Here is a 15,334-nt window from a genome sequence, read left to right on the forward strand (position 1 = left end):
ATGTTCCAGAGCTCACTACGTAATTATCTTGTCAGAAATGGTTTCGGCAGAAAAAGAATTAGGATTAAAACCTTTCTGCTTCACGGAAGTAATTCACTTCTTTAGCAGCTCTGGGTGCTTGAGAGGAAACCTGTTCAAAAACATCGAATTAGCAAACGCACTAAGTCTGTATTTTTATCGTGTTGTATCGGTAGTCCTATTACCTGTGAAATGGTAAGTCACTTTCCTTACTCCATCGCTTCGTACAGTTGAAAGCGGAACAAGAAATCACCATTTCGATAATCCTCAATTCCTTATACACCGTACAGACCGAGAGAAACTTCTTGCCAAATTCGAATATGGCGGACAATACAGACGACAGTAATCAGCTGATAGAGCCATCTATCGGTAGGTCCGGTACTTGAGCATCCCTCATTTCGCTAGCTTTAGACGCCTGTCAGATCCTGGGCTTTCGCTAACGGTACGTTTGTAATCTTTGGACATGTTTTGGTTTTGAGGAAATTTGTGTTACATTCTGCAGGTAATAAATAAACATATAGAGATTACAAACATGACTAAATGAATGACAAAAATTTGTTTTGGAACTCAGTTAACATGGCACCTCTTTTCTATTATAACAACAGCTGATGTTGATGAGTATAGTAGTCCACGAATATCTTGTAATGACGCTGTGGTAGTTATTACTGACACAATTTTTTTTGTTATTATTTTTAGTGGGTACATATGAATGAGATTTTACTCATTATTTAATTGTGATCACATCATCTACGGCGTGCTGGGTCACAGTTTGTGGCAGTGTGTAAATGTTGTGTATGATTTTTGCAGGTTATGTTCATCACAGTCAAACACCTGGGTTATTTCCAGTGAGCTTTCAAGGTTTCGAACTGCGAAAGGTAGGTAAATAGTACTTAATCAAGTAGTTTAGAGCATTTTGTGTCTTTACGGTTCATCCCATTATGAAAAATGCCAGGTCGAGATTGCATGGCATCCAGTCAAGTGTTGGCAGTTTTCGGCCTGTCCGGTAAAATCGGAATGTGTATCTTCGCAAAAGAAATGGTCGAGACTGTGGCGCGTTGTCAGAAGTTACTGGAGCATTTGCTGTATACAATGATCTCCACAGAAAGTGAATGTACATGTTATGTGCTGCGTGACTGATGAGAAAAGGCGGACAATGAAGTTGGCACATTCACTATGTTAGTATGGTTTTTTTTTTATTTTCTTAGTCGTAATAATTTTTGTGAAGAAACTTTGCCGTGAAGAGATGCAGGCTGTTCCAGATTTTAGGGTTACGGTACGCCATTTCATAAGTGCCCCTAGTTATATCATTTCGTGGTTTGGGTATGTGCCCCCAGTTATATCATTTCGTGGCTTGGGTATGTTAGCTTGAAAAGAAATGCTGTAGAAAGTATTAATTCAGTTACATTTTTGTTAGTTTTCTCTGTGCTTTGATTATTCCTGTACTTAGTTTTCTTTTATAGTTCAGTAAATCCCATGTAAATACCAGTTTATTGGAGTGTGTAGCTTTTAATGCAGTTCTGTAGAAGAATGTTGTAACGTTATTTAGGAAATGGCAAAAAATTTAATTTGGCCAGAAAGAGGTACTAGGCCTAAGTATCTTAAGTGTAATGCCTCTAACAAAATTAGTTTTGTAAGTTAAAAAGTAACCAATGTTAAAGCTTGAAGATAATCAAGAATCAGAACTTCCACAGTGTAATGTGTAGACTACAGTTGAAGGTAGGCTATATGCTTTTCTTTCATGAGCGGGTAAAGATTCCAGAATGGCGGTGCTTACTCCAAATTGAGTATCAACCATGAATGATAATAGACGACGAAAGTTTTGAAGTAACACCTATGTTAAAAATGTTTATTCACCGGGTAGCAAATAATCTGTATGTCTGGGTTTTCATCGTCTGCCTATGAGACTGAAATTAAGAATGAACAAAGTGTAGTGCGAAATGTTTGGTTCTGTTCAGTAATTTGTCTGCAATGTATGTATTGTTTTGATTGATCATGCAAAAAATACACATATTCCTTAATTGTCATGATAGGTTAGTATGCCATAAGCCAGTGTTACAAAGTAGTAGCAACAATCAGTACTACTTCATTTCCATTGTACATGGTTTTGAGTGTTCCAATCTTTATAACCCGAGAAATGTAAATGAGTTGATATCCCTGAACAGTTTTTTCCTCAGCCACTTTTGAATCTATTTCCTGTGTAATCACACACTTGTTGCTCCCATTAGCGAAGTGAAAATACTGCCTTTGAGCTGTACCTCATGGTAACAACAGACACTGTTAACAACTGTTTTTATCAGAATGCTTGTTTTCCAGACATATAGAACTGCAGCCATGGACCAGAAGCCACCTGTATGGATGAAAAAAGAGGAAACAGATGAAGTACCAGCTGAGTCAGGCTCCACAGTAAGTGGCTATTTGCATTTCTTATCAATGTTTCATTAATAACTATGTGCAGGATGGTGTATGAATACAAATAATTCATGTCATACTGCCGGCCGAAGTGGCCGTGTGGTTAAAGGTGCTGCAGCCTGGAACCGCAAGACCGCTACGGTCGCAGGTTCGAATCGTGCCTCGGGCATGGATGTTTGTGATGTCCTTAGGTTAGTTAGGTTTAACTAGTTCTAAGTTCTAGGGGACTAATGACCTCAGCAGTTGAGTCCCATAGTGCTCAGAGCCATTTGAACCATGTCATACTGCTGGAACTGTGAGCAATTCAGTCTACTAAAAACCTGGTAATCTTTCACTGTCAAATATGATGCTTCACACAGAGCATTGAAATAAGCTTTGTGTTAAACCTCACATAGAATTCAGGCAAGAGTTTAAATTTAATTTTCAATAAACATGAAAATTTTTTAATGCACTGCCAAATTATACTGATAAGATCTTTGCTATAGAGTGGGTATATTCTGCTTTGATATGCTTCTTTTAAATGACAACCTTAATGTGCAACATAAGAATAACTGACTGAGATGAATGTTTGCAGTGCCATTAAATTTAAAGATCTGTCATGTGTAGTTGGTACATTGTTGCAGTGTAACATGGTATGGAATAAGAATTATAATTTGTAAATGATTTTTAATGACATTTGTGTAGTCACAAGCCTCAGAAGTATGTTTTGTATTGGCATTAGGTGTTGACTGAATATGTAAACAAAGTGAAAGTAGGACTGACAGCAGTAACGTTTCATTTCAGACAGACATAAATTGATACACAGTCTGTAGGTGCGGAATGAATTTGTATGTTGCAGCAAAGTTTTGGCAAAGCCACGGGGTTGCACATTAAATATTGACATGTTTGTTCATAACCACTTCCTACATTCACTACAGATTGCTGTATGTATTGTTCGTAAAATTGCAATGATGTTAGTTATTGATGTAAATAATCTTACATGCACAAGACACTTGAAATTTGATGCATCACCACCATTTGGATTTATTCAGCTATCAGCAGGCAAACTAACTCACTGGTTGCCTTTAGTAGTTTTACAATCTGCCAACCAGAATTGAGGGCCCTGACCCTACCACACAAACTGCCTGTGAACTATCGGCACTCAACAAATCTGTTTGCTTCGACATCCATCTTATGTGCAACTGCTGGTGTATTGTGATAGCATTAAAGCAGCATTTGCCTTTGAATATAAATGAGTGCTATCTGTCTTGAGCAGCTGGGCACAACTGCAGAAGTATTAGGATAGCATTAATGCAGCATTTGCATTTCAATATATGTGAAAGCTTCATTATAGTTTGTACAAACTGAGTGAAAATTTTGTGATCAACTTGACCAGCAGTATCAGAACAGTAATCCTAAGCCATCCCTGTAGGGGAATTATAGGGAAGTAACTAAATATACTAAATTTTAGTAAACATAGTAATAGGGTGGTTAGAACCAACGTAGTTCAGGCTTTGACTGTGACCCTGAACGTAATGACGATTCGGTATTATACAGACACCATATCTTGGGAGTTTTAGTCGGGGAGTGTTTACAGCTATGATTGTGTAAGATACCAATAGGGGCCAAGCCTGAATTACCGCTGCCAATCACAGCAAACGTAGTGCTGTAGCCGCTAACAAATTCTGGGTCACTCCGATTTTCCTTGTATTGCAGATCGCCTTTTTTCTTATTTTGAAATGAGTGAAGGGACTAATCCTGGTGAATAGAGGTATTCACCACAAGAGGAATCAGTGATCCTATGACCATTAAGTCAGTTGTGCTTTTGTGAAAGCACAGAATGGAGATTTAGGATGGGGAGGGGGGGGAGGGGGGTGGCCTTATTTCCCCACACCACTGCTGTCTCCTTGGGCAACCAGTTCTTATTTGTTTATAGTCACGGTATACTCTCGCGGTATACTGTCCACATAATATATGGCATAATATTTATGCACAACAAGCATTATTTATGTTGCCATTATGCCGGCCGAAGTGGCCGTGCGGTTAAAGGCGCTGCAGCCTGGAACCGCAAGACCGCTACGGTCGCAGGTTCGAATCCTGCCTCGGGCATGGATGTTTGTGATGTCCTTAGGTTAGTTAGGTTTAAGTAGTTCTAGGTTCTAGGGGACTAATGACCTCAGCAGTTGAGTCCCATAGTGCTCAGAGCCATTTGAACCATTTTTGTTGCCATTATGTTTCTTTTGAGGAACGAAAATCGTTGCAGTAGAATGATAGCTAGAACAAACTCAGGTGCACATTGGGTTGTAAGGTGGACATTTTGCTTTTCATTTTGGGAAGTCAACAAATGTGCAACCATAATTGTGGTGGTGTAGTGATCTGTAGCAGACCCTCAAATGTTGGTTAATTTGAAATGTAACTGTTTGAGACTTGTCAAAGCCAACAAATGGCATGTCATGAGTATAACTAAAATTCTTGTCGTGTGGTCTGTTTTAGGCCAATTGGAATGTGGACACTCATTAACCTTGGACCTGAACCTCTAAACTATCGAAAGGCCACATAAAGGTTAAAGTGTGGTCTTACACCATCCTTGCACTCTTTGAAATCTTGGTGGTGGTGGTGGTGGTAGTGGTGGTGGTGGTGGTGGTGGTGGTGGTGGTGGTGGTGGCAGACTGATTTACAGTGCAGCTCAAGGACTAGGTTAGGTTGAAATGTGATAATGTGGTTGAGAGCTGGGAAAACCAACAAATATGAAAGCCAAATAACGGCTGTGGTTACTAATTCACCAGTAGCACAGTCAATTGTTCACTGAAAAATGCAGGGGGGTGCCCAGAATGTAACTTTTACTCACATGAAGTCTTGTCTTCCTTTGTGTGCCATGTTAGTTGATTGACTGAACTTTCCTATGACCCTTAGAGATGTGTGTAGGAATTATGAATTGAAAACCACCTTCCTTATGTAAATAATTAGAACTTAATGTGTGGTAGGTGTAAGTTTTGGGCACGAGGACATGCTGAAAAGTAATGCCTCCGAATTTATGTGAAAGTTATTAAGGCTTTTCAACTAAAACAAACTTTATTAACATTCTATGTCTTTATTCTTCATTTTTATATATTTACTTATCAACATTGTCATCCTGATGATGGACATCTTTCTTCCAATAACACCAATTAGTTGCTGCTGTCACTGTAGAATGTTTTACTTTGTTGGTAGACCCACAGCCTCACCTCAGCTCACACCAATTCACCACTATCAAAATATAGTGCCTGAAGATGTTCGTTATGTTTTAGGAACGAATGAAAATTGGTAGGGCAAGTCGGCACTGTATGGAGAATGATCGATAATAATGAATGCAAGGTGTCGGGCTGTTGCCAGTCCCAGAAAAGTTGTGTATGGTCTAGCATTGTCGTGCTGAAGGAGAGAGTGCTCCATGTGTGGACGAATTATTGAATTTGTGCTCTGTGCTTTCTGAGGGTTTTCTCATGTGGTGACATGTTTAAGTGACACACCCCCATGTTACACACTGTAATTCAGTCCTCTAGTAGCTGAGGATTGCATATTGTTTCAGCAAAGTGGGAAAGTAGACAGTGTATGTGAGATTAGTAATACTTCAACTGATACTGGGAACAGTATAAAAATTTTGGAGGCGTTACTTTCCAGTACATGCTTGTAATAAACAGAGGGATTTGACCATTCTCTCCAGAGTTGTCACATGGTTTGCTTGGCTTTGGCCAGCATCCATTTGGAAGTCATAATTCTGAATGCATACACACTGATGAGCCAGATCATGATGACCAGCAGTCTACTATTGATATAAACCTGTCTGGGTGATAGCATCGTCAGCTGGTGATGAATGACTGCTAGTCAGATGCATGGTGCATGTAGTATCAGGGTGTGTGCTGTCTGTGTGTAGGATGGGGAAGGTGAACATACTATCTGAGTTTGACCAGGGACAGGTTGTGATGGTCTGTAGACTGGGTGTGAGCAATTCTGAAACTGCATGACTTGTCAGGTGTTTGAGAATAGCTGTGGTGTCTTTAGCATGTGGTGAAACCAAGGCAAAATCATGTCCATACATTGTAGGGTTGGACAGCCACCCCTCATGACAGATGTTGAATGTCGTAGCTGGGCAAACTAGTAAAACAGGATAGGCAGTGAACTGTGGCACAACTAACATCAGACTTCAATGCTGGGCAGAGTACAAGTGTGTTTAAACACACTCCTAATGATGAGTCTGTGCAGCTGACAACCCATACATGCACCAACGTTAAGGCCATGTTTTTGAAGTTGCGACTGAAATCGGCATGTGACCATTGACACTAGACATTGGCACAGTGACAAAGATTGCATGGTCTGATGAATACTGATATCTTCATCATACTGATGGGAGGGTGCATATCTGTCATCTTCCAGGGGAACACCTGTACTATTGAACAGACAAGCTGGCAGTGGCTCCATTATGCTCTGGGGAACATTCATGTGGGCATCCATGGGGCCAGTAGAGCTCTTACAGGACACCATGTTGGCCAAGGAGTATCATGAACTAGTTGCTGACCAAGTACATTCATAATTATGATCATGTTTTCCATTTGCAGTAACATTTTTCGACAAGGAAATGCGCCATGTCGCAAGGCCATGAGTGTGATACAGTGGCTCAAGGAAAACGGTGGTGACTTCCAATTGATGTGCTGGCACCCCAACACACCAAATCTGAACATGGGGTGTGATTGAAAGTGGTGTCAGAGCCCTTTGCCCCCCCCCCCCCACCTCCCCAGAATTGTGGGAATTAGGTAACCCATTTATGCACATGTGGTGCCAACTCCCACCAGCAGCCTAACAAGGCCTCACTACTTCCATGGTGCAATGTGTCACCATTGTTATCTGTGCCAAAGGCGGACCTACCAGCTTTTATGAAGGTGGTCGTAATGTTCTGACTGATCAGTGTATGGCAGTTCCTGTCATTGAAAGAAAACTGTTCTGTTGTGATAGTACTAGTGTATTAGTATTATTTATGCAGTTAATTAATACAAAGATCAATTAATAACAACATTTTGCTGTATTCTTGCTCTTTCCTGCAAGCATCTCTGTCCAAGGCATCCTCCTTGCATACACCATGATGCCTCATTATTTCAGTGATACAGTCTTTCTAAGAGTTAAGTGGCCTACTATGTTCCTGTCAGAAAGGTGATTTACAATCAAAAACTGTCCTTTGGCCACCATTGTTAAGATTTTAAACAAATGTCCATACCATTTTCTTTCTTGCTATCACTGTTTCATTTGTCCTCATTCCAATACTTACTTCAGCATTGCAAGTCTTCTCAGTCTTGATATTCTGGTACTCCTTCATAAATAATGTTTTGAGAACTTTGCTTCTTTTGAGATCAGCATGTGAAACCCATAGTTCTGATCCATAGTAAAAGGTTGGTTTTAACTTTTAGCCTATGCTCTTTCTTCTTACTCTTACAAATGTTCTTGCCCAACCAAAAACAATCCATGAAGTTAGAGTAATAGTGACTGGTGTGACGAGGTAGGATTTCTGTGTGTGTGTGTTTTTTTTAATAATTTTATCAGAAATAAGTGTTCAGTGAAATAAAAGGTTTTGATGTAACTGTTGGCTTCTAAAAGTTTTATGATTCAAATAGTAAAAGCAGTAATGAGTGGCATAATGCATAGTAGTTCAGTGTACCTGATCCCCTGCCCAGGGGCAGTGACAGGATTATCTTGGATGAGGAAGAATGCAGGAGAGAATAAATTGAAATCATAGTATTAAAATTAAGTGCTTGTGAAGAGTTTAACATGATTCACTGATAGTAGGTGATAGAGTACACGTTGTTTGACCAGTAGGAGCCAGTGTTGCGAAACACATGAGCAGACTGAAGGGTGAAGGAACTGTGAAGTGAGAAATTGAAATTTCTTTATATGTTCAATAGTTACATGAGTCACAAGAACACTATGGAGTCATTTTCAGAATTGCAGGACACACTACACTATGCCCCAGTAACAAGATGTGTACCAAGAAGCAATGTTGTAATTTTTCCCAGCATTGTTGCTGTAGAATTTTTATGAGTAATGTTTTTATTTTTGATTGAAGTATCATGTGAAGATTAGAACTGCTGGTGCTGGAAATGTATGTTAGATATTAACTGAAGTCAAATGGTGATTGTTTAGCTTGTAATGCCAAAAATTATTCATTCTGGCTGAAACAAGAGAAGTATTTAATGGGAAAATAAATGACCACAATAGTGGCAAAATGAAACAAGGGGGCAAATCTGACTCTGGGTTTTAGACACTAGTGAATTCAGTGTGGAAGATAATGTTATGTACACCTTTCTCAGGGTCGTACAAAGATCAAGAAAAGCCAAATGTGTCTAGTATCAAACAGGAACCACAAAATAAAATTAAAGCATAAATGGGTTCGATAAGGTGAAGGTGAAAGACCCTAGGTGAAATAAGAATCACTGGCTGATCAGGTAAGGTGATGATCAGAAGGCACAATAGCTAAAGAAGAAGGAATAATGGCAGGTTCATCAGGTAAGAAGCGGAAGATTGAAAAGTACAATACCTAAAGGAGAAGGAAGAAGTTCGAGAATTTTAAAATGCAGACAGAAGAGATTAAGGGAATTGTCAGTAGTCAGTAAGACAGAACAACATGGAAGCAAAGGCAACGAATTAAGAGCAAACAGTCAGTAAAGAATTTCTGAATTGGGAGCAGCTCTGCAAAACTAGACTGAAACAATTGGAAATGTAGGAAGGTTACTCCAGGTGAGCACATATTTTGGTAAGGAATAAAATGTGTTAGCAGTGCATAGTGATTTCACCAAAATAGAGAAGGCTGTAGTGGAAATGCAGGAAATATGATGGACTCCATAACTGAATGGAGACTATGAAGTATGAAATTGCCAAGAACAAAAACAGTATTGAAGAAACCATACAGGAATGTGATGTAAAGAGCATTTGACATATCAAGACTCTCAAGAATGATAAGTTCTACCCAAAAGGCTCAGTCTATGATGTCACATTTTTAGCAAAATTTAGAGGAGGCTAATGGATTGCTTGAACAGAAGGAGATTTCAGTTTAGTTACAAAGAAGATAAGGGAAGACATGGTTGTGAGGTGCAATCATTTAGGAATGACAGTAGAAAGCTACCAAGAATTTGACATGCAATTCCCAGGAGAAAAATCTCAGAAGGGAAACAGTGAACAATGTTGACATCAGTGAGTGGATCAAAATGCTGGAGAGAATGTGTGGTGATGAAAGAAGAGAAAAGTGCAGCAGAACAAAACAAAAGATCCCTGATCATCTCAAGAACATGAGGATGCAACATGTTTTACAGTGTGAGAAGGACCAAAATAAAGAAGAAAAAGACATACTTCAAACCTTGTTACATGGTAATATCAGACAGAACCTAGTAATACTTGATAAAAACTTTACAAATATGAACGACTTTGAAAATTATGTTTGTAATGAAATAAAGATTAGGAATCCAGCAGTGCTAGTTCGAAAAAGGACTTTGTGTGGGGAAAGTGATACAGCACAAGGGAGAATAAATAATAAACATGGTGTAGGTGTGAGTCAGGGCTATCCTCTCCTCCAATGCAACAAGCTATGCCAGACGTTACACATCAACTCTGTGTGGACATGGGATGAGTCTATTCTTTCCCTACATTTGCAGCCAACTACAGGCATTACCACTAGACATGGCTCAGCACAAGCATGGGATGGGGTCACTACGGAATAAGCCATGCCACCAGTGCAGGTTGACGGGGGGAATGTTAACCTCCATTCACTTCTGTCAAGGTAGCTGGCTATCATGATCACCAAACACTATGCTGCTGTAGCACAGGCATGTATACATGCCAATTTCACCCCAATGAATGAAACAGGTCTTCATGCAAATAAACAAAGTGATTCTCTGTGTGTGTGAAGTGTAAGATTATTTACAATTTTTGGTTTATGTAATGTCTGGCAACTCATTTTGGGGAATACCACCATGAAAAACATGTGGCGAGCAGGTTGCAATAACCCTAGGTAGCCTTCACCAAAGCCAGACATGTGCTTATGAACAGTGGGACATCGCTCTGTGTACATGCCAGACTCGAGCTGGCTCACGAGAGGCACCAGTGTCACCCACCAACAGTGCACACAGATAACTCGTGCTATGAATACAGCACTACATTTCATCTGCATGCCATGCAGCATGTGTTCACATGTCATGTGACACCTCATGGAAATCTTTTTGCCAGATTACTCACAATGCTGCATGGCAACTAGCTGACAGCACTCGTGCTTTGGGCTCAACGCCAGCTGTTCCTTGCTGCTCATTGTTAGCACCTTCAGCAGCAGTCCTTAGCACCACCCAGAGCACTGACATGATGTCAACCCAGTGTGGTCCAGGACTCCAACAAAGACAGCAATTAGTCTGCACCCAACAGAGGTGGACAGGAACCTGTCCACCAGCTGTACCACTTTGTAGGACTTTGGTCAGACAACAACAAAGTTGGACAACAGTGAGACATTTGATCAGCTACAGGGAAAGACATTGTCATTCTATCAGAAGTGGATGTTATTTTCTGTCTCACATCAGAACTGTAAACTGTTCATTTATGTCTTTACTAATGCCTTCTTCCTTTCATTGCAACCTGTGAATCAGCATTATTGTGTGCTGTCCTTGTCACCTCATAAGAACCAAGACATAAGAGTTTATTATTTTTATTTTCTGGCAGACCATTGAAACAAACACCTGTAAAGAGTATGTAAAATGAGAACTTAATAGTGACTTAGGTTTCTTATTATCCATTTCTGAAGATAAAATATCTTAGTATCCTCATCATATTTAATATGTTCGCACATTTGACTTATTCCCAAAGTAATATTTCATTTTTTTCTGTTATTAGTAAATCATGTTTTTATTAATAGTTACAATTTCTTAATCCAGGTACCCTGACTTTTCTGCATTAACTTGATCTCATTGATGCACCTTAGAAAATAATTGATACTAACATGTTACCAAATAAAGGGAGTGTGTGAGTAATACATGAGTTTCATGGTGATTCTGCGGTAATGGTGCAAGGTGAGTCACTAAAACCGTTAGTTTGTGGGAATTGTATCTTCCTGACCTGAAGGCTTTTTTTCCTTTGTTTGTCAAAGTTTTCGACAAGTTTGGAAAAAGGTATAGAAGGGAATGTAAGATAACTGTCTGTTGAGATATTTGTGTTATGTTTAGTTTGGAGGTAAAGCTAATTTGATGAATTGTTTAACATGGAATTGTTTGATGTTAGAAAAGTAATTTGAGTGCTAAGTAAATGAGAGTGTTAAAGGCATATGTGTGTATTAATCATTTGTTATCAGAAATAAGTGTTCGGTGAAAAACAAAGTTTTGATTGGACTATTCTAGATGTCTTACCACTCTGGTCTTGAAAGTAGGATGAGTGATGTGGCACAGGACAGTCCAGGTCATGCTTCCCTACACAGATAGAGTACACTGTGTTCCATTACTTGATATGAACAATGTCGATTTTAGTTTTTCAGGTCATATGTGTGTTATTTGAATGCACTATCATTATTTACATGTGAAGATTATTAAACTAGAAAATATGACAGAAAATAATAGCACAACTAGAAGGCTAATGTGCAAGAACCTAATGAATTACCAAAGGTGTTGTCATTAATCAGTTGTAAAATTTTTTGCTGCCTCCCATTGAAATATACCATAGTGAATTTGTTGCTCAGAATTTCTAACTCACAAGAGGACTTGTACCCAGAACTACTAATTAATTCTTAAGAAGTATGATAGTTAGTCTTTATATATCTGATACTTTTATACAATATGTGTGTGATACATTTATATAATACTGTAACTGTTTAAATGCACTCATTACAGATTGTTATTATTACCGTAGACTCAGGTTTGCCCGTGCAGGATGAATGTAAAAGAGGGGTTGGAGAAGAGTGCAAATAAAGAGGTAGTTTTAGAATTTATGTGACTCAATGGTATTAAGCATTGTTGAGTTGTGGTGGAAATAATGAGGTGGTTGACAAACGTGTACTCACATTAGCAGTCACATTTTTGCATTAGGGTAACAGTGGAAGACTCATATGACTATAGTGAGTTCCTTGTTGGAAACTAGGAAACAGGCAAAGTAAAATATTTTTTAATGCTTTATCTTGTATGGATTTAAGTATTATCTTCGAGCGGGTGAAATAGTTTTACCATGTGTGTTTGTAAAATTGCTTCCTTACATTATAAATACAAGTAAGGAGTCTAAAATATATGCATACAAAGTGACATGAAAATTGGTGCCAAGTCCAAGAGTTGAGCTATGATGAACTCAAGCATTGGATGTTTTTATTCACCATGTAATACTGCTGCTCTAGTTACAGGATCATTCAATGAATATCTACACTCAGTAGTGCAGAAAGATGATAATTTTAATCTGAGTGTAGACTAAAATGTCTGTGCATACATTGCATGTGGTATGCACAAGCACTCATGTGAAGTATTTTAAACAGTATTCTGAAAACTGACTTGATCAACTAATTTGACAGCACATGCATAATTGAAATATTTTAGACCTTGTAGCTATGAACAGTCTTGACATAATAGACAGTATTAGCATGGAGATGGATTAGTGGTCATGATATCAGTGCAGCAATGATGGGTACTATAGCTAATGAATTGTTCAAGAAGGTTAGGAGAATAGCTTTGCAAGAAAGAGCAGATAAGCAGTTGTTGGCATTGAACTTGGACAATGAGCAGATATCATTTAGGTCAAATATGATGCACATAGAGGAATGTGGGTAAATGGTCTGTAAATCACACTCTGAACAAGTTTGTGGCAAGTAACTAGATTGCAGACAGAAAATACACACTGTTGTTTAATAACAAAATTCAGAAAATAGTGAGGAAGCAGACTTGCGCTCTTCATTCAAAGAAGTATGCCAAGTGATGATGGGCAAAAATTGTGAGAAATTCATGAGTCTGTAAAACGATTGATGTGTGAGGCATACAGCTATCACCATCATACTTCAGCAACAGATTTTGCTAGAACATGAGACATAAAATCACTAAGTGTGTCAACGGCTTCTATCCAGTCACTCATTGACCAGTCTTGTGTGAAGTTTCAAATTTTGTACAGGAGATTATAAAAAATGTACTTCCATTTGACCATTGCACAGACTCCTGTATTGGGGACAAAGTAATGGACTGTGTGGTGTAGAGAAGAGAAAAAAAGTGGCCATGTCAGAATGGAATCACAAATCAGCTCTCCAGAGAGTACTCTAGAGCATTGGCCCCTTACTTAGCTTGCATTTATTGCAAATCTCTCAGCTCATACAAAGTCTCAGGCATCTGGAAAGAAGTGCAAGTGACATCTGTATCTAAGAATGGTAAAAGAATATATCTGCAAAATCACAGGCAAATATCCTTAACACTCCATTTGCTCCAGAGTTCCTGAACATATTCTCAGATCGAGTGTCATAAATTTCCTTGAGATAGAAACAATACTCATCTTTACCTTTTGTCACATTATATATTGCATACCAACATGCAGACTGCATATTCCTAGATTTCTGAAAAGAATTTAATGCAGTACTGTTAATGGAGATATGAGCATATGGAATAGGTTCCCAGATATGTAAATGGCATGAAGACTTCTCAAGTAATAGAGGCCAGTATTTTGGCCTCGACAGCGAGTTGTCATCAGAGACAAGGGTATCACCAAAAGTGACATAGATATATTTTATAAGACAGCTGTTATTCTCTATATGTAAAATGATCTGATGGGCAGCAGTCTGTGGCTGTTTGATGATTATGATGTGGTGCCTGAGGGGCAGTCATCATTGAGTGACGGTAGGAGGATACAAGATGATTTGGACAAAATTTTTATGTGGTGTGATGAATGTCAGCTTGCTTCAGAAATAGAAAAATGCAAGTGAATGCAGTAAGAGACACAATCCCATAATGTCAGAATACAGCATTAGTAGTGTACAGATGGTCTATTAAATATCTAGGCATAACATTGTAAAGTGATATGAAATGGAACAAGCATATGAGTTCGTATGTAGATGTAGATGCACAGCTGCCAGAAAGATGCTAATCGAGTTGTGGATTGCATGTGGAATGCATTCTTGTGCTTTCTAGGTTTGGAAAACTACTTTGTAAGGCTAACAAGTAGTTAACTGGAGTATGCAAAGAGCCAAGGGTAAGTCATGTGCTTTTGTCACTGAGATGAATACATTTTGTGAAATGTCAAAAAAAGTATATATAAAACTAAAGCGGTGGTAAGCTGTCATTAGCCTGGAGGTTCTGAATACTGCTGTTATCTTCTACTTCTACTACTACTACCACCACACACACACACACACACACACACACACACACACACACACAAAACCTACCTACAGGCTGTGGTATGCTTTTGCCCTCTTTCCACCTGTGAACTGATTTTTCTCAGCCAGTTACAAGGTACCTATAGCTTAATGAAAGAGACCTTTGTATTTGTAGTCTTGCAGTTAGCCGTTGGGTTACCTAATACTATCAATAAAGTCCAGAATTATTCTGATTAGGTAATAATAGCATGGGGCATATAATATTTTTTAAAAAACTAAACAGCTATGTAATCTTAAATTACATATGGAATACACACCAGAAGTAGTTGCTGAACAAAGGGAAGGCCACATGACCTAAAAGCACAGTTTCCAGATACAATACAAAAAAGTTGTTGAACTGACCCCTCTGTGGCATCAGAACTGATCATTAATGGAACAATAGTTTGTGTTTAGAAAAAGATGAAGGTGATTCCAATCTGTAAGAAAAGTCACAGAAATTATGTGCAAAACAACAGACATACCTAGTTGATGCAGAAATCTTAGTGAATGATTTTTTAATTCTGTATGATGGCTCTTTTTGAAAAACAAATGAATTCCTCTGAA

General features: G+C 38.7%; 1 protein-coding gene across 1 annotated transcript in view; it reads left to right on the forward strand.

Moving 5' to 3' along the window:
* The first annotated feature begins 437 nt into the window (after positions 1 to 437).
* Positions 438 to 15,334, forward strand: part of LOC126213428 (uncharacterized) — a 113,178-nt gene continuing 98,281 nt past the window's right edge. Inside the window, exons 1-3 of the mRNA XM_049941173.1 lie at positions 438 to 460; positions 826 to 893; positions 2,332 to 2,421. Coding sequence (XP_049797130.1) covers positions 2,350 to 2,421 — 72 coding nt within the window. The 5' untranslated portion in view covers positions 438 to 460; positions 826 to 893; positions 2,332 to 2,349. The remainder of the gene's footprint in view (positions 461 to 825; positions 894 to 2,331; positions 2,422 to 15,334) is intronic.

The sequence above is a fragment of the Schistocerca nitens genome, chromosome 11 (assembly GCF_023898315.1).
Source record: "Schistocerca nitens isolate TAMUIC-IGC-003100 chromosome 11, iqSchNite1.1, whole genome shotgun sequence".
Lineage (NCBI taxonomy): Eukaryota > Metazoa > Arthropoda > Insecta > Orthoptera > Acrididae > Schistocerca > Schistocerca nitens.